The sequence below is a fragment of the Rhinoderma darwinii genome, chromosome 3, assembly GCF_050947455.1.
Source record: "Rhinoderma darwinii isolate aRhiDar2 chromosome 3, aRhiDar2.hap1, whole genome shotgun sequence".
NCBI lineage: Eukaryota > Metazoa > Chordata > Amphibia > Anura > Rhinodermatidae > Rhinoderma > Rhinoderma darwinii.
Genome location: NC_134689.1, coordinates 373,453,246 through 373,477,761, shown reverse-complemented (window position 1 = coordinate 373,477,761; position 24,516 = coordinate 373,453,246). Strand labels below are relative to the sequence as shown.

The 24,516-nt window shown below is 43.1% G+C and overlaps 1 protein-coding gene across 3 annotated transcripts in view; it reads left to right on the top strand.

The window, feature by feature from the left end:
- Positions 1–3,455: 3,455 nt before the first annotated feature.
- The window catches only part of ADGRE5 (adhesion G protein-coupled receptor E5), a 141,574-nt gene continuing 120,513 nt past the window's right edge, over positions 3,456–24,516 (top strand). For 2 of the 3 annotated variants that reach the window (XM_075858735.1, XM_075858733.1), the window contains exon 1: positions 3,457–3,817. In XM_075858735.1, the coding sequence (XP_075714850.1) occupies positions 3,766–3,817 (52 nt within the window). In that variant the 5' untranslated portion in view covers positions 3,457–3,765. Of the gene's footprint in view, positions 3,818–24,516 lie in introns of all 3 variants that reach the window. The other variant, XM_075858736.1, reaches the window with a different exon arrangement.

Genomic DNA, 24,516 nt, shown 5'->3' with positions numbered 1-24,516 from the left:
CCCAGGGTATAACATCAAAGCATAGACCTCCTAGAGCACCTGGAAGATGCCAGTGTGCTGCCTTTCCCACCACCCCTCTCTCCATGCGATTTAGTTGGGCCTGGAGCCGCTGAGGCCCCTGCTGCTCGGATAAGAACAAGTGATCTTGTCACATGGTATCAAAATCACCATCCGCTGGCTGTTTGACCACACGGGTGCTGCTCCACTATCACAACTGCTGAGTAAAGATCCTGCCTCCTCACCAATCTAAGACCCACCATTTCTTTCAGCCCTACTATCTACCTGACTCAGCCTCAGCATCCTCCTAAGTCATGTGACCCTCTCCTAAGCCACGCAGCAGTCCAGGCCACTGCTTTTCTTATATCTTACGTTTTAAATTGATACAAAAATTTACCAGAGAACCGATATAGATTACAATATTATTTGATGAGAAAATGTCAGTACACAATTTATGTGCACAGATTTTTAGTTCTGATCATACAACAAGACGATACAAAACAGGAAATTCACACGATTATCTTTATATGCCACAATGATAATAATCTCCAGAGAGAATTTTTCATATTGATGCAACAGATTTTCTGTCAGTAATAGATTATCATTGTACAAGATTATTATGAATCCTACTGGCTAAATTATTTATCTATGCTCAGCCTGGAGATGTCCGGCTTCCCTCTATGACAGAAATTCCCTATGGGGGGGATCATACAAAAACTTAATGTTCCACTCCCAGGTAACCTATATTCACATTCTTACCTTAAAGAAGAACCCAGGAAAGTTTATAATTTTATATTCTGACTGAAATTTGTTGCCTGCTTTGCCTATCCCATACCAAGCAACTTTGAGAAGGCTGAAATCAGTCTGCCATCCCTACTGTAAGGCCCTCTTCACATCATGTTTGTGCCCTACATTTATCATGTACGTCGGCAATGCTCCCGAAATCCTGATATACACGATAAGCGTGATCATAGGGCTTCATTAGCCCGACAGAGACAAAAAGAGGGTATATGGATTTTTTAACATGGGAGCCTGTGCGTTACGGATGCCACTGTATGGCATCCGTTACATGTATATATTAAACGTATCTGTCGAAAAGCTCATGACATCGGACTTTGGCCCTGGGGAAGCTCCTGACATCGCTGTCCATATTTAGACAGTGACGTCAGTTTCTTTCCCAGGGTCAGAGTCCCCGGCCAGACCGCTCCAGACACTGGGGACTCCGATTTTGCAGCTTCTGACATCACTGTCCATATATAGACAGTGACGTCAGGGGCTTCTTCAGGAATCCCCGGTCAGAGCATTTGCCAACGCTATATACACGGGGGGATTGCTGTGTAGTACTATTTAGAAGGGGGGGGATCTGTGTGGCTCTATATACAAGAGAGGAGGGCTGTGTGGCACTATATAAAAGGGGGGCTGGGTGGCACTATATACAAGGGGAGGGCTGTGTGGCACTATAGAAAAGGGGAGGGCTGTGTGGCACTATAGAAAAGGGGAGGGCTGTGTGGCACTATATACAAGGGAAGGAGCAATGTGGCACTATATAAAGGAGAGGGGGGCTGTGTGGCACTATATACAAGGGGAGGGCTGTGTGGCACTATATACAATGGGGGGCTGTGTGGCACTATATACAAGGGGGAGCAGTGTGGCACTATATACAAGGGGGAGCAGTGTGGCACTATATACAAGGGGGAGCAGTGTGGCACTATATACAAGGGGGGGCTGTGTGGCACTATATATACAAGGGCTGTGTGGCACTATATACACAAGGGGGGCTGTGTGGCACTATATACAATGGGGGCTGTGTGGCACTATATACAAGGGGAGGACTGTGTGGCACTATATACAATGGGGGCTGTGTGGCACTATATACAAGGGGGGCTGTGTGGCACTATATACAATGGGGGCTGTGTGGCACTATATACAAGGGCAGGGCTGTGTGGCACTATATACAAGGGGGGCTGTGTCGCTCTATATACAAGGGGGGCTGTGCGGCACTATATACAAGAGGGGATGTGGCACTATTTACAAGAGGGTGGCTGTGTGGCACTATTTACAAGAGGTGGGCTGTGTGGCACTATATACAAGGGGGCTGTGTGGTACTATATGCAAGGGGGACTATGTGGCACTATTTACATGTCCGGGGGCTATGTGATACTATATACAAGTGGGGGCAGTGTGGCAGTATATACAAAGGGGGCTGTCTGGCACTATTTACAAGAGGGGGAGGGCTATGTGGGGGTCTGTGTGTGCGGCGCTATCTACAAGGGGTCTGTGTGTGGCACTAACTACAGGGTGGCTGTGTAGCGCTATCTATAGAGGGCTGTGTGTGATGCTATCTACGGGGGGCTGTGTGTGGTGCTATCTAGAGGGGGGCTGTGTGTGGCGCTATCTACGGGGGTGTGGCGCTATCCACTGGTGGTGTGTGTGGTGCTCTCTACAGGGGAGCTGTGTGGCGCTATCTATAGGTAGGGCTGTGTGTGATGCTCTCTACAGGGGGATGTGTGTGGCACTATCAATAGGGGTATGTGTGATGCTATCTACAAGGCCTGTGTGTGACGCTATCTACAGGGGGTCTGTGTGGCACTATCTACAGGGGGTCTGTGTGGCACTATCTACAGGGGTCTGTGTGGCGCTATCTATAGGGACAGTGGTGTAATGAGGGATTCTTTCATTGATGCCTATAATTGTTGTTTAGAACTGTCTATTTTACTGCTGGACTTGTAATATTATAGTATTTAAAACAGTAATTAAAACTAATTTAAAATAAGTTTTCTTATTCTTTTATTTAGTCGCTATCTTAGCGTTTACTAGGGGTATTACTTTTGGTCATCAGATCGCCCACCCATGATGGAGACTTGCCCTGCTCCCTAACTGCCCCGCTCAGGAGCTGCCAAGACTTAGAGGGAACATTGGTTGGAGGGACGCGTCGCCATGGCTACGTAAGAATTTAACTTTTTTTTCTATGTGCAGTCTTCCGCAGCGAACATTCGGTCCGAAAAACTGCACCACAATTTGGTGTGGTTTTTCGGCCTGGATTCCCCTCGGCGCCTAGGGAGGATACGCTGTGTTCTTTTACGCAACATATCCACCCTGTGTGAATATAGCCTTACACTTTTATAAACCGCTGTCTTTTAGATTTAGCGCTGCTATAATCTGATGGGATCATGGACTGAACAAAAAACAACAAACTATTACCATTGTGTGCATTTAAAATCTTGGATGCCCTGCGTGACTCGAACACTACCCAGCTCAGTAGTTATTTGTTATGCTGCCAGGCTGATCTTGTATTCATATAATATGCCATGTTACTTTCTATTTTTGTTGTACTTTTTTCTATGCAACACTTTTATGTTTCTCCTCCCCTTTTTCCTCTTTGCTTACACACCTCCTATATCTCATCATTTCTGTATCCTGAGTATGCCTTCGCTCACACACTTACACCCCCCTTTTTAAGTCACTTCCCCTAAATGTACACAGAACTAAAGAGGGCACTGAGCAGGAAGGATCCCGTAGACAGACAGAGAGAAGACTAGACTTATATATAGGGACTTTTATATATATATAGTGCTGGTGCACCCTAAAATCTGCCCTGGGATACATGGAGGAACTGTCTGCAGATAGGAAGAAGATTTATTTTATGTGAAGACAGATGAGGAGCAGGGACATTACAAGGGACTGACGGTGCTGTGAACAGGGATATAGCACTTAGTTTACAGCAAAGCCTCTTCTCCTGGATATACTGGATTACACATAACCATTGAAATGCCGCGCTATTGGAATACAGGAATTTTCATGATGACGCTTCTCATAAATGGTAATGTTATCGCTAGAGTTTACAGGGGGGTATTTTTTGGGCATTCAGATGTAAGTTCTGCTTCAATGGATTGATAACACACAAAAAGTGTTCTTTTTTGGGTGTTTTCAGAGCATTATTTTCTTTACCTGTATTTTCTTTTCCATTCATGTTATAAAAATTTTTTGATGGATTTTTGTTTAAATCGCAGCGTGCTCCAAAATGTGGCATTTTTCCTCTTTTATATCAAATGCCAAAAATCCACAATGCTGTGATTTTTGGTGTAAGGGTATATTCACACGCAGCGTTAACACTGCGGATTTTCCACAACAGATTTCATTGCGGAAAATCTGCAGCCTATTACAGTAGTAGCAGAGTGGATGAGATCTGACAAATCTCATCCACACACTGGAGAAAATCATCTGAGAAACTATCCGTAAACTAACATGCTGTGTGGTTTTATAAACGGCAGCATGTAAATTTATGCTCCGGAACCGCTGCTATTTTGCTGCAACGAAAGCAATTCTGTCGCAAAAATCTGAAATAAAGATTTTTAAAAAGAAATGTAATAAAATTAATTCTTACCCCTTGGACATTGTCATAGTGACGCGTTCCTCTGTTCTCCGTGCAGCCCGGCCTCCTAGGATGACATTTCTTGCCATGTGACTGCTGCAGCACTGTTTTCCGCAGCGGAAATTCCGCCTAAAAAAACTGCACCACAATTCAGTGCAAATTTTCGAGCTGGAATTCCCTGCGGGTTTTAGGATGGATACAATGCATAATTTTATGCAGCATAACTATCCTGTGTGAACATAGCCTAATGGTGATGCAGATCTCAGCTGTGCCACTATTGCCAGTGCCCAACTATGAGTGAAAAAGACCCGAGGGCAAAGTATCATCATAATATACTGTATGAAAATAACTGAATGAGAATCTAATGTAAAGATAACCAAGAACAGAATGACAATTTGACCATTCCAAAGTATGATTTTGGTGACTACATGATCTGATCTAACCATAAGAAACCTATTCCAGCATTAGAAAAATATTCTGGCTTTTGGTATATGTTTTAACAATTGACCGAATCTTTTTTTTTATGTAAGCCCTGTGGATGTCAGGGCTTTGTTACAGCTGACTGCAGTCACTTGAAACTCTTCTGAGTGTAATGCCAAATATTACATAAATAAAACCCGGAGACATATTTGTGGGTAAAATAAGTGGGGGTAGGCCACAGCTTTATTTTCATTAAGAAGAACCTCGTCCGTTAATTATTTCAACACTGTATTAATTTTTTGATGAATGTGGGCACGGTGGGCATGTCCTTGTTGGTCTGACAGATGACCTGAATTACAATACCATTGACCGACGGAATGAAGGTCCTATCAATAACGCCAGCGGAGCCGGGTGTATACCTACTCCGAGCTCCGACCCCCACCTAAAAGGATGAACAACGCCTGCTCAATGGCATCCTGCAGGCCAGAAAGAAAGATATCCAAACCTATGTCGTTTAAATGGACACCGTCCTGTAACATCAATGGTTTGTTGTCTCCCTCTAATTGTCGGTGCCAGATAACCACGCCGCCGTTAGTCCTAAAATGTCTGGAAATCCTAACATTAAGTAGTCGCCTCGTCCTCTCGAGAGATGCATGGTTTCTAGAGCCTTTCCTTAAAACCCTTGGGACTACTTCGGACCACACGACTACTAGGTCCGAAAAAAAGGCAGAGAATCGATCGAAATCTGAATGTATGATCGAGCGCAATCCTGCAACTCTAGTGGAGCAGAGATCATTACCACCCGCGTGGATGACCAATACTGTAGGTGACTGTGTCCATTTACTGACTGCAACAACCTCTGAGAGGACCTGCAACCATTTTAAAACCCTAACACCTCTCCATAAGACGTCAGCTTGTGTGAAACCCAAGTTCAGGCCGCACGGGCAGTAAGAGGCCCTCTGGGCCACCCAGTAAATATAGGAATGACCGACCAACCAGACTGACGGTCTACGAACACCTAAAAGAGATGAGAGGACAATTAGCAAGTTAGCAAATGGGCCCGCGGCATTCGTGTGCAATTGTAGGTCAGCATTTGTACTTTGGCCAATCTAATAAAATTATGTGTAAAATTATGTGGCTTCCTGACGCCAGCGGACGCCGTGGCTAATCTACGGGAGAATAACCTAACTATGGGGAATAAACTACAAGCAAAAGCCAGCTGGCCTAGTAATGATTGCAGATCTATCAAAGTAATTTTGGATGATTCAATACCTTTTTGCAAAGCCAAGTGCAATCTAACTAACTTGTCAGCCGGTAGGCTGAGCACCATGCTGCTCGTTTCTATTTTAATGCCCAAAAATGATAAGCATGAAATCGGGCCTTCTGTCTTTTCTTCGGCCAAGGGTACACCAACGAAGGACATAAAAAAAACTGAATGAATCCAAAGTGTATAGACACGTAGCTGTATTAGTCTGGTCGATGAACAAAAAAATCATCTAAGTAGTGGATGACCGATGGATTGCCCGTCTTCGTCTGCACAACCCATTCCAAAAAACAACTGAACATTTCGAAGTAGCGGCAGGAGATGGAGCAGCCCATTGGCAAACACATGTCAAAATAGTATAGGCCATTCAACTGACAGCCCAGAAGGTGAAAGCAGTCAGGGTGGACAGGAAGGAGGCGGAAAGCTGATTCTATGTCCGATTTCGCGAGTAGTGAAAAAGGACCGGATTTTGAAACCAACTGAAATCGCTCTATCGAAGGATATATAAGAAACAGTCGCCTGCTCCATGGAAATTCCATCATTGACCGAATCGCCCTCCGGGAATGACAGGTTGTGTATGAGCCTATATTTGCCAGTTTCTTTTTTGGGTACAATACCTAGGGAAGAAATCCTAAGATTATGCGTAGGAGGTACAAAGATAGGGCCGGCCATGCGACCCAGGCGTGCCTCCTTATCTATTTTTTCTTGGGCTATCTCGGGTTGGGATAAAATGGATTTTAAATTAGCAGTGAATATAGAGGGAGGCTGAAATTAATGCGGTATGTAAAAACCTTCCATAAAACCTTTAATTAGCGTTTATGCCACCTGTCTCCTGGAGTACCTGTCTAGCCAGGTGGACATCTTTTGAACGCTCACTGGCGTCCTCGGGTTTTTCCGAGGCAGCTGGTGTCATGGGATTCTTCCCTCTCTTAAAGCAGTGTAGTGCTGAGTGTGAACCCCCACGGAACACTCGTGCTTCAATTTACATTATGCGAAAAAAAGGTTCAAGAGGCAGCATACCCCAGGTCTGCGACCTGGCGCCGCGGACTGGGAGCACGCGGCGGTGGAGGAGAGAAAGGAAGTCGATGGCTTTTGAGTCATCATTAGCTGGATCCATACATCTGTAGCTTTTGAGAACCATCCGACGTCGGGTCTAATAGCCAAACGACGTCTGAATTCCTCGTCATACCTCCACCACTGTCACTGTGCATATATGGACAATGACGTTGGCATTAGTACTGGAGTCCCCGAGCAGAGCATCACCTGATGCTCTGCTCCGGGACTCCAGTACTGTTGCCGACATCACTGTCCATATATGGACAGTAAAAATGACGTGGGAAGAAGTTGTGGAGTCCCCAGGCAGAGCATCAGCTAGTTGTTTGGTCGGGGACTCCAGTACTACTCTGCCGACGTCATTGTCCATATATGGACAGTTACAATGAGGTGGGCAGAAGTTGTGGAATCGCTAGGCAGAGCATCAGCTGATGTTCTGCTCCGGGACTCCAGTACTTCTCTGCTGATGTCATTGTCCATATATGGACAGTGACAGTGACGTGGGCAGAAGTTTTGGAGTCCCCAGGCAGAGCATCAGCTGATGCTTTGCTCGGGGACTCCAGTACTACTCTGCTGGCGTCATTGTCCAAATATGGACAGTTACAATGACGTGGGCAGAAGTTGTGGAGTCGCCAGGCAGAGCATCAGCTGATGCTCTGCTCCGAGACTCCAGTACTGCTCTGCCGATGTCATTATCCATATATGGACAAATATGGATAAATCAAAGGGATAAACTCCTCTGGTACTAACTGTAAGTAGTGTAGAGGTTTATCTTTCTTAGCAGGGGAGCGGGAAAAGAGGGTTAGTGAGGAAGAACAGCTTAGTTTTATTAAAATTGAGGACAACCCCCTGCATGTGACTGGTGCCCAACCAATTAACTTACACCACTCAGAGTGATGCATTTTGGCAAATCCCTTAAGGGGACATTGTCCTGCAGTCAGTGACTCCCTGGCTTATTTGGCCTGGGAGCCATATGAAGAGCCACGCGAGACTGGCGGCAGCACCCGGCGAGCCCGGGAAAGTGCCGGGGGCCCACTACTCTTGGGGGGACCCACTCGGCCGCCGGGTGCTGTCGCTGCCATCATCACGGCATCACTGTCCATATATGGATAGTAATGTCGGGAGGAGTGAAGGAGTCCCAGGCAGAGCACTAGCTGCTCTGCTCCGGGACTCAGTCTCTGGGGAAGTCGCTGACATCGCTGTCCAAATAGCGACAGTAATGTCAGAGGGAGAGGAGGAGTACCAAGCAGAGCGCTACAAGCGGCCTTGCTTGGGGACTCAGCCTCTCGGGAAGCCTGACTGTCCATATATGACAGTAATGTCAGGAGGAGAGAAGGAGTCCCAGGTAGACTGCTAGCGGCTCTGTTTCGGGACTGGGGAAGCCCCTGACATCACTGTCCATATATGGTCAGTGTTGTCAGGAGTAGAGCAGTGTCCCAGGCAGAGTGCTAGCAGCGCTCTGCCCGGGACTTTGGCTCTGGGGTTGCCCCTTACATCACTAGCCGTATGTGGACAGTGATGTCAGGGGCTTCCTCAGAGCTGGAGTACCAGAGCAGAGCCTTTACTAGCGCTCTGCCTGGGACTTCAGTTCTGCTCCAAACATCACTATCCATATATGGACAGTGATGTCAGGAGCAGAGTAGGAGACCCAGTCAGAGCACTAGTAGTGCTCTGCCCGGGACTATGGCTCTGGGGTTGCCCCTGACACTGTCCATATATGTACATTGATATCAGGGGTTTCTCCTGAAGCGGAATCCCCAGCTAGAGCATCGGCAATGCTCTGGCTGGGGATTCCACTCCTAGAGGGAACCCCAAAGGCACTACCTACAGGAAGCGAGGCTGTGTGGTACTGCCAGGGAGGGTAGCTGTGTGGCACAACCAGGCAGATGGGGTTGTGTGGCACTACCATGGAGGGGGACTGTGTGGCGCTAACTGGAAGGGGGGGGCTGTGTGGCACTACCAGGGAGGGGGCGGTGTGGCACTACATACAGAGGGCACTAAATTTATGGGGGTACAAACTGGGGGCCTAACTATTTATATGGGGGCATAAACAGGGTCTAACGTCTATATGGGGGCACAAAGTTACATTTTCTGCCATTTTACTGTCGCCGTGAGTTCCCCCGAAAAGGGGCCTACAAAGCTGTGTCGCCCAAGGACCCACATAAACCTGGAGCCACGGGTTGGAGACCACTGCTATAGAGTAATGTTGAAACCATCAGTTTTACCAATGAAGGAAAACTAAAACAAATATTTGTCAGTTTGTTCTCATGGTGGGAAGAAACTATTTTTCCAAACTGATAAATAGCTGTCATGTTAAATGGGTTTTCTGGGAATAGATAAACGTCTCTGAAATAACAACGAAGTCCAAGTGCTCACATTTCTAAAAAATCTTTGTGTTCAAAGTCATTCCGCAGGGATCACAGTTAGGGGTGTGTGTGGGGGAAGGTGTTTGTTACCAATACGTTATACATATTATTGGCTACCAGATTGTCTAGATCTCTAATGACATATCCCGGGTTTATGGACAAGACCCAGCCCCTCACCCCATATGCAACCCCCAAGATTTTAACTAGGAGGATCCAAGTTTAAGTTTGATTTGAATAGTTATAAAATCGAGATAGCACTTTTATTGGGGGATGATGATGATTGATGATGATTGACGATGATGATGATTGACGATGATGATTAACAATAATGATTGACAATGATGATTGATGATGACAGAAGACCTGTGTTTGTAATTTAGAATAACGGATCATATCACAATATGTTATCAGTGCTTTAAAAGGTCTGCATTCAAATCTAACGCGTTATCACAAACAATGCAGACTCAAAATCTTAAATGACATTTAAAGGGTAACTAAACTTTCAAAAAACTTCTGACACGTCAGCAGTTTTGATCGGGGAGGGTCCAAGCACTGAGACCCCCACCAATGCGCTAAAACGAAGCTGCAGAAGCGCTAGGGTGAGCACTGAGCTGCTTCGTTTTTGCTCCGCTTTTCTGGAAATGCCGAGCAGTTGTTGTACGGGTTCATAGACTTTGGGCCCCTACCCCCACCCTTCGTTTTAGCGATTGGTGGGGGTCTCACTGCTCAGAACTTATGACATGTCAGAAGTTTTTCAAAAGTATAGTTACCATTTACCTCTGCTACATATGTACTCTATGTTTACTACAATGTAAAGACATCCTGCAGCATGTAATATAAATGTTTCTGTACCGGTAAAGGCGGCTATGTGTTTATCACTTTCTAAGTAAAACCCATAATGGCATGTGGTTGGGTTGGAGTATTATGTGTCTGGTATGTCTGGTTTTGTGGGTTGGGTGAGGGCATACAGAGATATGTGTTCTGGCATATGCATTTTATTTTTTTATTGAACCGGATGGTCAAAATATCAGCTAAATTGGCACTGGGCAAAAATAGCCACAGAATAGCAGGCAATTGTCCAATGGACTGGCATTAAAGGGGTTGTCTGCTATGGAAAATTTATACAATGTTGTCCAGCTACTGGGACCCCAAGAGATCTGTGGTGGAACCCGGCAGCAAGTGTCCAATACATCACAGCGCCACTGCTTGTTGCTCATTGAAATCCATGGGCTGTCTGTGTAATACAGTAACGTGCAGGATCATTTAGGGTATGTGCACACACAAAATCAAAAACGTCTGAAGATATGGAGCTGTTTTTAAGGGAAAACAGCTCCTGATTTTCAGAAGTTTTTCTCTGCGTTTTTTATGGCCGTTTTTGGAGCTGTTTTTCTATAGAGTCAATGAAAAACGTCTCCAAAAACGTCTCAAGAAGTGACATGTACTTCTTTTTCCCGGGCATCTTTTTACACGCCATTCTCCGAAAATGAGGCGTAAAAAACGCCCCATCAGAACAGAACGCCGTATTTCCTATTGAAATCAATGGGCAGATGTTTGTAGGCGTTCTTCTTCCGTTTTTTATGATGTTTTTGATGCGTAAACGCCCCAAAATACGCCTGAAAACACTTTGTGTGCACATTCCCTCAGAGTAGCACTCTCGGCTCTGGCTAATAAATGAGGGTGAAGGAATCCCCCTCTTAACTCAGAAATATCCAACAAGTTATTGGAATATTGGTTTTATAAACCAGAAAACCCTTGTGGGAAAGCCCTTGTGGCCATCTTTCCTACAAGGCACAGTCGGAGCATTAATTGCAGGAAGGGACTTCTCGACTCGAAGTTTATCACTGGTAGGGGTTGGAACTTGAGCGCAGGGCCTGAAGATACAACAGAACAGACTTGGGTGAGTTTTTTGGCCCTAGTCTTTTTTGAAATGCTTGACAAATTTTAGATGCAGCCCTTTTCTGTGGGCGTTCTATTACATTTTAGGTGCAGTAATTATCTGTTTTAGACCATGAAACTAGCTGTAAGTAGAGTGCGTTGTATGCGCTAGCGTGCAAAGTACAATGAGAGCGGAAAGGGGATCAAGCTGTAATTTGCACTATTTTGATACTGTATCTATTATCCCCCCACGTGTCGTTATGCAGCTGGGGTTTAGTGTTGCAAACCTGTCCATATGAAGAAAAAAAAATTCAGTTTAGGCAATAGTTAGTTAAATAACTTGCACATTCTGAGATCTGTCTGGGAGCAGCATCGGGCACATGCAGTGAGGACCGTACACTGCGTATGCACAGTGAAGTGAGGTGTACTGTCCTTGGCTTTACATGCGCAATGCAACCTATGCAGCCGGACTCCTCTCCCAGGACTCTTCTCTGTAAATTGTAAGTTACTTTACAAACTATGCAGCCTAAATGGATGTTTTTAACTTAGGCAGGTTTGAAACACTAAACCCCAGCTGCATAATGACATGCTAGGGGTTTACTGGCTCCAAACCTAGTGACAGATTCTCTTTAAGGGTAAGTTTACACAGCGTTTTTTTGTTGTAAGAAAAAATCTGTTTAAAAATTCCTTCAGGATTTTAGAGGCAGATTTTGAAATGCCAGCATTTTTTTAAGCTTTTTTTTTTAAATATTTTTTACTGTTTTTTTATTAGCCATGTAAGTCTAACGCAAAAAAATGACTCAAAAAATGCTCCAAACAACCGCTTAAAAAAAGAGCATGCCACTATTTTTTTACTCGAGTGGCCAAAAGCCGCCCTGGGAAAAAGAAAAAAGCCTCATCCGCTGATTAAAATCAATGGGGGGCGATTTGGGGAATTTCTTAGCGCTGATTCCAACACGGTTTCCGCGTCAATAACGCTGTTTGAACTAACTCTAAGGACTCATGCCGTAAATACTCCCGTTTTCATCTAATTGGCTTTTGAAATCAGGATGAAGTGCTGAAACCACTACCGCCCGATGGACCCCATTGACTTATAATAGATCCTTCAGAATCTGCGACAGAGGGTCTGAACACAGCGTCCGATGCAGATTTCAACAGAACCTAACATGGTTTGACACAGGAAAATAGTGCTGAATAGTGCAAAATTCTGGAAAGTCTCATCACTGTGAAATGACACAAATTTGCTGATTCTGTTCTTTAAATTGTAAGTTTCCTCTAGAAAGTTGCTGGTTAACGTGGTTACCCCCTCTTTTTTATTTTTAACTCTCTAAAGGTCCATTCGTAGTTTTGAGGCTCAAAGAGACAATAAAAAAATTGCCGCAAAAAAATAAATAAATAAGTAAATATATATATATATATATATATTGCTCTATTTAAAATATATTCTCTTCTTTGCACTTTATTTTACTAGAATAGATAGATAGATAGAATGTATTCACAAATTAGCAGGACTCAGAGCTGAAATCTCCCAACATTCCATGCTAGCAGCGCTGGCATTAGGGGGGCAAACTGGGCAATTGCCAAGAGCCCCCATACTCAAAGGGCCCCCTGCCCGTGGTTGCTATGGGGCCCGAGCCATGAGGGGGCCCCACCGCCTGGCCCATAACATTTATGGGACAGGCGGTACAGGCCCCCTCATGCCCGGTGGCGTTGCTAGTACCGGAGGGGGCCCCGATGCTAGCGACAGCCACATTCATTTGTATCTGCGTCCCCAGGATGCAGATACAAATGAATATCATAGGCCACATTAAGCCCGCAGCCTATAAGGCACTGGGAAGACCACTGGGCAGGCCAGGCATGATAATGTCACTGCATCACGCAGGTCTACACAAGTGTCCCGCCCGGAGGCTGTTCAGCGGAGCATTGCGGAAACAAGGGAAGGTAGGTACAATATTTTTTGGGGGGGAGCTGTTTGGCAATATACAGGGGGAGGATTGCTGTGTAGCACTATATACAAGGGGGGGCTGTGTGACACTATATACAAGGGGGGCGCTGTGTAGCACTATATACAAGGGAGGGGGCTGTGTCGTACTATATACCAAGGGGGGCTGTGTGCCACTATATACAAGGGGAGGGCTCTGGGGCACTGTGGATTACGAGTTTGATTAGAGGATGGGGTATAAGAGTGGAGGGTGGTGGAAAAGCGAGAAACCGACATGTCTGTGTGTTAAATTCTGCAGACGAGTCATGGCTGGAATAAGTCGTCACAGTGGTCTGGGCCGGATGGAGAAATAAAAGGGAAAGTGAACGACTTTAATCAGAGAAAACATCGCCTGTGAGTCACTGGATATAAATGGGGGTATTATTCAGTCACTATGTGGTTATGGTGTGGCGGTATTATTCAGTAACAGTATGGGAGTATTATTCAGTCACTATATGGTCATGATGTGGAGGTATTATTCAATATCTGTATGGGGGTATTATTCAGTCACTATGTGGTTATGGTGTGGTGGTATTATTCAGTAACAGTATGGGAGTATTATTCAGTCACTGTGTGGTTATGGTGTGGCGGTATTATTCAGTAACAGTATGGGGGTATTATTCAGTCGCTATGTGGTTATGGTGTGGTGGTATTATTCAGTAACAGTATGGGAATATTATTCAGTCACTATATGGTTATGATGTGGCGGTATTATTCAGTAACAGTATGGGGGTATTATGCAGTCACTATGTGGTTATGGTGTGGCGGTATTATTCAGTAACAGTATGGGGGCATTATTCAGTCACTATATGGTTATGATGTGGCAGTAATATTTGGACTTTATATTGTGTTATTATTGGTAATATTGGTCTTATAATAGTGAGTTGTGTTCAGTAACAGTATGCAGGTAATATTTCATCTTGTATAGTGGTATGATTTAATAACTGTATTGTAAAGGATCGGCCAGACACAGCTTCTGTGTCGACACCCGTGGTTACTCACTCTGCACCTGCTCCTAAGTCTGGTCGAGTGACCCCTTCTTCCACAAATCAGCCTGGGAGGCGGAGTGGGAGAGCCTATCACAGCCTGGCCAGACGGAGCTAGCTCCCGCCCTCTGTCTATTTATACCCTCACTTCCTGCTCCTCCTTTGCCTGTGATTCTTTCAGTCTGTTTCCTGGCTTGCTGCTGCTGTTTACTACTTGTCTTCTGCTTCATATTGACCCTGGCTTGACTGACTATTCTCCTGCTCTGCGTTTTGTACCTCGTCCTCTCCTGGTTTGACTCAGCTCGTTCACTATGCTCCTGCTCTGCGTTTTGTACCTCGTCCACTCCTGGTTTGACTCGGCTCGTTCACTATTCTTGTTGCTCACGGGGTTGCCGTGGGCAACAGCCCCATTTCCCTTAGCTTCTGTGTACCCTTGTTTGTTTGTCTGTCGTGCACTTAGTGAGCGTCGCCCAGTTGTACGCCGTCGCTTAGGATGGGCCGTTGCAAGTAGGCAGGGACTGAGTGGCGGGTAGATTAGGGCTCACCTGTCTGTCTCCTTACCCCGCCATTACATGTATATGTATATAGATAATTTTTTTGTGTGAGAGGGGGGGCATATGCTTTGGGGCTTGCACACTCCTGTACGTGCTAGAAATCAGCGATGCAATTCTCTACACACCGCCTTCTGAATTGACTGCATTGTTGATACAGTAAGGGTGTGTTCACATCAGTGTTGGGTTTCCTTTGATAGGTTCTGTTACAACTTTCTGTTGGAGGAACCCATCAACAGAAAGGCAAACGGAAACCATAGCTTCATTTTGCATTACCATTGATTTCAGTGGTAATGCTTACGTTGCAAATGGTTTCCATTTATCTCTGTTCTATAAGGTTTCAGTTTTTTAGTGGAATCAATAGCGCAGTCAACTGCGCTATTGTCTCCGCAAAAAAAAAAACAGAAACCTTACAGAACGGAGACAAAGGGAAGCCATTTGCAACGGAAACATTACCATTGAAATCAATGGTGCAAACGGAAAGCTAAGGTTTCCCCTGACTGAAAGGTCTGATGGAACCCATGAAGGGAAGCCCGACGCGGATGTGAACAGGCCCTTATTCAGCATTTAGGGCTCAACTTTTAACTTTGCCCAGGGCCGCACTTTGTCTAAAACCGGTCCTGCAATGTCTGCACAGTTTGCTCGGGTGATTTACATTTTCAGAAGTGTAAGCTATACAGTAATAAGATGTAAAAGAAACGATATGTCCTACTGCATTATAGGACCTTAGATAAGCTGTTATGGATGTGTCTGGTGACAAGTTTGTAGATTTTTTACAATGGTAACCAGCAGAATTGTGAATGTAGCTCTGGAGTATAATACAAGCTCTAAATCAGGAGAATAATTAGATACAATTTTTCATAATTTTGTAAATAGATTTATCTATCTATCTAATATCTATCTATCTATAAATTGTAAAGTGGCAGACACTTCCTTTAGGTGACTTCAGAACAATTGAATCCCATCGTGACAGGAGGTGTGATAATGCGCTACTATTTTATAGCATTGTTGGAAATGGAAACTGGACTATTAATAAAATTGTGGTTTCTACCATTTTCGCCAAAAGGAAGTGGTCATGCTGAAGCGGACCCCACCTGCCCAAGCCTCCTCGCTCTGTGTTATTACCAAGGCAAAAAAAATCTTGCTTTCAATGCCACAGGGAGAAAAATAATTGCATGTGAACATTCAAAAGCCGCACTAGATAAAGCTCTCTGTTTTAACCAGTACAAGGGGATCTTCCTCTATTAAGAATGCAATAAAAGTAGAAAGGGGTTGACTGAACGAGACGGGTATGGAGTTCCATGATTGAACTCATACTTCTGCTTGGTTCCGGTGTTGAACTTAGATTATTAGGTTGAGTGTTGGTTCTGTCCCAATGGTATTTGAGTTCGAGCTGATGTAATGATTGTTTTTTTTATGTATTCTAGGGACCACGACTGAGCTATTGATGTCCTATACTGAAGATAGGCCATCAATTTTTTAGGACTGGAAAACCCCTTTAAAATAATAATATATATTCATGAGTTCTAAGCACAGAGCATCAAATCAGGAGACTGCTCTTAAACAGAACAAAAAACTCCAATCCCCATGAAGATATATTCTGACATTAATCAGCAGTTTAAGGCCTAATTCAGACGAGCGTATTTCACGTCCGTTTGCTGTCCGTTTTCTTCACAGACACCACACGGACCTATGAAATTCAATGGGGCTATTCAGACATGCATTGTGTTTGTGTCCGTTGCATGAAACGCACTGCATGTCCTATTCTGGTGCGTTTTTGCGCACCGCGCAGCCATTGACGGCAAAATCACATACAGCACACGGACGTCTTCCGTTTGCTGCCCATGATTCACGCACCATTTGCTAAAGAAATGCAGAGAAATAATAAATAAATGAAAAAAATGTCCACCAACACCGACCTTAACCTCTTAGTGTCCAGCTTATTTTAACCCCTTAATGACCAAGCTATTTTTTTCATTTTTCTATAGTCGCATTCAAAGAGCTATAACTTTTTTTTTTTTCCATCGACCTAGTTCTATGAGGACTTGTTTTTTGCGGGATTAGTTGCATTTTTTAATGGCACCATTTCGGGGTACATATCATTTTTTTATTAACTTTTATTTGGAGAATAGAAAAAAAAACCTGAAATTCTGCCATTGTTCTATGCGTTTTAAATTGACACCGTTTACTATGCAGCATAAATAACACGTTACCTTTTTTCTATGGGTCGGTACGATTACGACGATACCACACATGTAGAGGTTTTTTAGGTTTTATGACTTTTGCACAATAAAGAAAACACTTTTGAACTAAAATTCTTTGTTTTTGAATCGTCACTTTCCAAGAGCCGTAATTTTTTTCTTTTTCCGTTAATGTAGCGATATGTGGGCTTGTTTTTTGCGTACTTTGGTGTTTATAAAGAAAAGTCCACAAACTAAAACAGCTGAGCTGATAACTCTCATAGAAATGAATTGGTGTTACGGAAACAGCGTAGCACAGCAAGCCTGCTTGTTTCCATACCCCCAGCCACCTTGCTACTGAGTTTCTGCCAAGATGTGGCATTTAGCGGCCATTTCACCAGACAGGGACAGGGGACCACCGATGTTGGAATAGGTGCAGCTTTCAGACCTGGGACCCGCATCTATCAGACATTTATGGGTCGTGAATCTCTGAGATGGGAATGTCCCTTTAAGCTGACAGAAAGGTGAAAATAAATAACCATGTGTTACAACAGTTTTATGCAGAAGAGCATGTCCGGTGAGGTAAATACATCAACAGGACAAACTCACTACTGTCATGAGGGTTTGTTACAATGTATCAATGTTGATAAAATGTATCCGAGTTACTATGACAATGGAGGGGGGTCATTTGAATTGTGACATTTGAGTAATATGACATAGTCTTTATGTGACATTTCACTACAAGGACATATAATATTCTTAGTTCACTGAATGAAAGAGGATATTGTGCCCTGTGCTATTTTGGTAAGAATGATTATAATGTTCTTCTGCCATGTCGATGAAAAGGAGAAGTTTACCAAGGAAAATGCATGTTGCACAGTTTGTCGGAATCCCACAGTACAATTATGTGGTAAAATTGGTTCATTGCCCAACTATGTAAGACACCATGAAGTCTAGAAACATATTATGCATACAGCTTTATAGTAACTATAGAAATCCTGAAAGGTTCTGAAGAAAACAAAGTTTGTAGTGACGTAAAAGTGGTTTAGAAGATTGTACTAGAAGGGTATGTTCACACGCAGTAGCAAAATACGTCTGAAATTACGGAGCTGTTTTCAGGCGAAAACAGCTCCTGATTTTCAGATGTTTTTTTAAACAACTCACGTTTTTTACTGCGTTTGTTACAGACGTTTTTGGATCTGTTTTCCAATGGAGTCAATGAAAAACGCCTCCAAAATCGTCCCAAGAAGTGTCCTGCACTTCTGACGAGTGGTCATTTTACGCGCCGTATTTTGACAGCGACGCGTAAAATAAAGGCTCGCAGGAACAGAACATCATAATTCCCATTAAAAGCAATGGGCAGATGTTTGTAGGCGTATTAGGGGCGTAATTCGAGGCGTAATATGCCCAAATTACGCCTGAAAACACTGAGTGTGAACATACCCTTAATATTAACCCATTCACTGCACTAGACTACCAAAGATGTTACTGTTAACCTCTTTTGCCCCCTAGATTAAGATAAAAGGGGCTGTTCGGGCACGGGGCTGTTTTTCATACTGATGACCTACCCACAAGATTGTTCATCAGTATATGATTGGTGGGGGTCTGACACCTGGACCACACACCAATCAGCTGTTCTGGTTGCCTCAGGGGAACGGATGTTATACAGTGGCCGGTGTCAGAAGCAGGTGGCTCCATACACTGTATAGCGGCTGTGCTGCAACTCTGCTCCGATTCACTTGAATAGAAGCAGAACTGCAGTACGGCCGCTATACTGTAAACGGAGCCACTTGCTTCTGGCAAGGATATCTGGTGCCCGGAGGTGTTTTTTCTGCATTGTATGACAATATTATTAAGGGACTGAATGGCGGTATTGTGTGGGCACTAAATGGCACTATTACAGTATGTAGACACTGTTTGGAAGTATCATTTGGCACACTATGGCAGAATATAGGTATTTACCATTAGAAAGATGGTTATTCAAGATGGATTTTTATCTCCTGATGCTGAAACTTCAGAAAGGTTTAGCTACGTTTCAAATACTCGTAAACGCCTTAATGTAATCATATCAATTATTGCAAATTCACTTTTACAATGACAATTCTGGATTCTTTGCAAAGTGTTCATCAGCAGAGCAGGAAATAATAAAAAAAAAAGTGCTAAAGTATTCAAAAACACTGAGCGAATATAAGGGTATGTTCACACGCACTATTTACGGACGTAATTTGGGCGTTTTTGCCCCGAATTACGTCCGAAAATAGCGCCTCAATAGCGCTGACAAACGTTTGTCTGTTCACACGAGGCGTAATTTACGCGCCGCTGTCAAATGACGGCGCGTAAATAGACGCCTGCGTCAAAGAAGTGACCTGTCACTTCTTTGGCCGTAATTGGAGCCGCTATTCATTGACTCCAATGAATAGCAGCGCCAATTACGTCCGTAATGGACGCGGCGTTCAAGCGCCTGCACATGCCGGTACGGCTGAAATTACGGGGATGTTTTCAGGCTGAAACATCCCCGTAATTTCAGCCGTTACGGACGCCCTCGTGTGAACATACCCTTATAGTCAAGACAGATGGAAAACATGAAATGAAAGGACTATATAAAGTAACCTATCCCTTCCTGTTATCTCTAAAAGTCAAGGGAACATTTCAAGGACTAGTCCATTCAACATTTTGTGACAAAGGTAAAACAAGAGTTTGCTATCCACGCCTTGCCAAAGGACAGAAAGTTATCCTTTTATTGGATGAGTATTAGGCAGAACCTCTGGTTTCTGAACTTTTTGTGGCAGCTTTACCAAAGATCCAGGCTGCTGTTTAGATTTCTGAAAGTGTTCATGATATCATAAATTTCATCAATTTAGCTAAATTAATCTTATAATTCTAATAATATAATTCTAAATGTCAGTTTGGTCCTGTCAGCGTCATATCTTAGGCCATTTTGGGCCCTGGTACAAGTTAAAGGAATACTATGGTCAAAAATGAAAATTTAGAAAGCACATGATTTTTATATGTTTCTTAGTTTTACATTGTATAGTAATTGTGCTTCTTGTCATTACTACACATTTCTTACATTGCAGCATTAAGTGGCTGCTATCTCCATGACAATGACAATTTAGTCAGCTGCATGTTAATTACCTCTCCTTACATAGATATCAGTGGGCGGTGCACACAATTAAGCCCCTCCCTGACTGCAAAAATGAAACTGCCAGTTAGAAATGATGCGTCATGGAGCCTGACTGACAGAAAAATGACATTTATACAACTTTATATTATCCAAACCCCATCATCACTGGTGTCCTGTTAGTGTCCACCAGGGGTGAGAACGCACAGGATGGATACGCTGCGTAAAAGTACACAGCATATCTGTCCTGGAAGCAGCAGGGATTCCGCCCGAAAGCGATACCATTATGGTGCAGTGTTTTGGGCGGCGTGTCCGCTGCGGAAATCCTGCAGAAATAAAAGTATATACTTACCCTGGCCAAAGTCATGGTGACGCGTTCCTCTCTTCTGAGCGAAGCCCAGCCTCCTGAGATGACGCTGTAGTCCATGTGACCGCATGGGATGAAATGTCATCCCAGGAGGCCGGACTGCGCTTGGAATAGAGGATGGCCAGTTGTATGTATAAGATTATTTTTTATTAATTTCATATAAAAAAACTTTTTTTTTCTCCCACTTTCAATGACTTAGAATATCATCAAAAAGTTAATTTATTTCAATAATTTAATTAAAAAAGTGAAACTCATATTATATAGATTCATTACACATAGAGTGATTTATTTCCAGCATTTCTTTCGTTTAATGCTAAGCATTATTAACATTTTCGTTAATGTTGATGATTATGGCTAACAGTTAATGAAAACCCAACATTTTCTCTGAGAAAATTAGAAAATTTGGCAAAAGTCTACACCAGTCATCATAATACACAGTCTACACCAATCCTCATATTACACAGTCTACACCAGTCCTCATATTACACAGTCTACACCAGTCCTCATATTACACAGTCTACACCAATCCTCATATTATACAATCTACACCAGTCATCATAATACACAGTCTACACCAATCCTCATATTACACAGTCTACACCAGTCCTCATATTACACAATCTACACCAGTCCTCATAATACACAGTCTACACCAGTCCTCATAATACACAATCTACACCAGTCCTCATAATACACAGTCTACACCAGTGCTTATAAAACACAATCTACACCAGTCCTCATAATACACAATCTATTTGAGTCCTCATATTACACAGTCTACATCAGTCCTCATAATACACAATCTACACTAGATTTCATAATACACAATCTACACCAGTCCTCAAAATACACAATCTACACCAGTCCTCATAATACAGTCCACACCAGTCCTCATAATACACAATCTACATCAGTCCTCATAATACACAATCTACACTAGATTTCATAATACACAATCTACACCAGTCCTCATAATACAGTCCACACCAGTCCTCATAATACACATTCTTCACCAGTCCTCATAATACAGTCCACACCAGTCCTCATAATGTACAATCTATACCAGTCCTCATAATACACAATCGACACCAGTCCTCATAATACACAATCTAAACAAGTCCTCATAATACACAGTCTACACCAGTTCTCATAATACACAATCTACACCAGTCCTCATATTACAGTCTAAACCAGTCCTTATAATATACATGCTACACCAGTCCTCATAATACACAATCTACACCAGTGCTCATAATACACAATCTACACCAGTCCTCATATTGCACAATCTACACCAGTCCTGATAATACACAATCTATTTGTGTCCTCATAATACACAATCTATTTGAGTCCTCATATTACACAGTCTACATCAGTCCTCATAATACACAATCTACACTAGACTTCATAATACACAATCTACACCAGTCCTCATAATACACAGTGTACACCAGTCCTCATAATACACAATCTACACAAGTCCTCATAATACAGTCCACACCAGTGCTCATAATACACAGTCTACACCGGTCCTCATAATACAGTCCACACCAGTCCTCATAATGTACAATCTATACCAGTCCTCATAATACACAATCGACACCAGTCCTCATAATACACAATCTATACCTGTCCTTATAATACACAATCGACACCAGTCCTCATAATACACAATCTACACCTGTCCTTATAATACACATTCTACACCAGTCCTCATAATACACATTCTACACCAGTCCTTATAATACAGTCTACACCAATCCTCATATTACACAGTCTACACCAGTCCTTATAATATACATGCTACACCAGTCCTCATATTACACAGTCTACACCAGTCCTCATTATACACAGTCCACACCAGTCCTCATATTACACAATCTACACCAGTCCTCATAATACACAATTTACACAAGTCCTTATAATATACATTCTTTACCAGTCATCATAATACACAGTCTACACCAGTCCTCATATTACACAGTCTACACCAGTCCTCATTATACACAGTCTACACCAGTCCTCATAATACACAGTCTACACCAGTCCTCATATTACACAGTCTACACCAATCCTCATATTATACAATCTACACCAGTCATCATAATACACAGTCCACATAAGTCCTCATATTACACAGTCTACACCAGTCCTCATATTACACAGTCTACACCAATCCTCATATTACACAGTCTACACCAGTCCTCATATTACACAGTCTACACCAGTCCTCATATTACACAATCTACACAGTCTACACCAGGTAGTGCCACACAGCCCCCCCTCCCAGGTAGTGCCACACAGCCCACGCTTGCAGGCAGTGCCACACAGCCCCCGCTCCGAGGACTACGTTTGGATTATTAAAGTTGATAGATATGCCGAGGAATACATTTGAATACCCTTTTTTTATATTAAAGCGTATCGGCTCAACGGAGAACATAAACATGATGTGAACAGGGCCTTTCTGGGAGGGACATAAGATAAAAGTCTGAAACTAGGAGCAGGTTGCAAACTGAATATCAGGGGTTCTGAAAATCAATAAATGAAAATGGTAGGCTAAAACTTATCACAACTTTTCAAGCTCAAGCTAATCACTGACATATGTAAAAATATTTTTCCATGACAAAGGTGTCCATAGCCTTTAAGCTGGTAAAGCTAAAGCAGGCCATAGATTGTGCAATATTTCCCTGATCCAACCTATAATAGGATATTTTTCACTAGGACATCGCTGATTAAAGTGGCATATCTGCAATGACTTGAATGATTTTACCTGTGGAAATTGTTGTGTCTAAGCGAGCCAAATTGATAGCAGTTAACGGGTTGTCCCAGAATCAACAATCAACTATCCACAGGATAGGTGATAATTGTCTGATCGCCGGGGGGCACCACTATGAGAACCCCCACTGATCGCAAGAACGGGTGTCTCCAACCCAGTATTCCGCCTCACTGCATCCTTTGAGGACCTCGAATTGAAAGGTAGTCAAGCATGTGCCTGCCGTTCAATTCAAAGTCTATGAGAATGGCCGAAACAGCCAAGCTGGGCTGTTTCATCATTCCCATAGACATTATATGGAGTGGCAGCACGCATGCTTAACCACAGCTCCATTCAATGTCTCAAAAAGTGGGGGACCCAGCGCTGGGGCCCTGAGCAACCAGAAAATTTCACCTGTGGATAGGCGATAATTGTCGATTCCACGGCAACCCCTATAAGGAGAGTGTTACGATTACGTATAATTTAAATTAAGCCAACACGTTAAAAGCTTCCTTCTTCAAGACATATTGTGGTGACGGATGTGTGTACATTAAACAGGGATTTTTTTTAGTCGCCAGCATAGAGATCAGAAACCTCCCAATAGCCTATTGCTAAAAATGTAAAGGAGTTAGGAACTCCCTTATGTTAGTTTTTTGCCCTTGTAAATTATATTTGCTGGAACTATTAAATGGATCTATCCAGATTTGTATTAAAAATATACTTCTTTACTTTTTAACCTTGTAGTCTTCCTCCCATCAAAGCGTACTCTAAGCTCCAGAAGACTTCTGTTTACATACACTTGCTTCCTGTTATTTTTTTTTTTTTAATTTTTACATATTTTCTGTGTTTTTTACCTCCTAGTTCTATTATTTAGAATCAAATCTGTACAACATCTGCAAAACGCAATTCATTCCCTTGTGGTCGTGTTAGAACTATAAAAATATGCAAAACAAAGCAGAACTCTCTAGGTACTCCAATGGTTACCACCAGATATTTCACTGGGCTTATATCACTGACACAACACCCTGGTAACCACCATCCTGGGGTAGAGTCTAGCCCTCCATGGCATTGTACATCTTATCCTTTCCAACGCAGACTGGTCTACTTAATATCAATGAAGTAATTGCACTGACTTATTTTTATAGGATAAACAGGTGGAACTGTTCTCTACTGTATGCTACATTGTGCCACTACAAAAGCCATTTCTGAACTCAGAGGAGTACTGCATTCA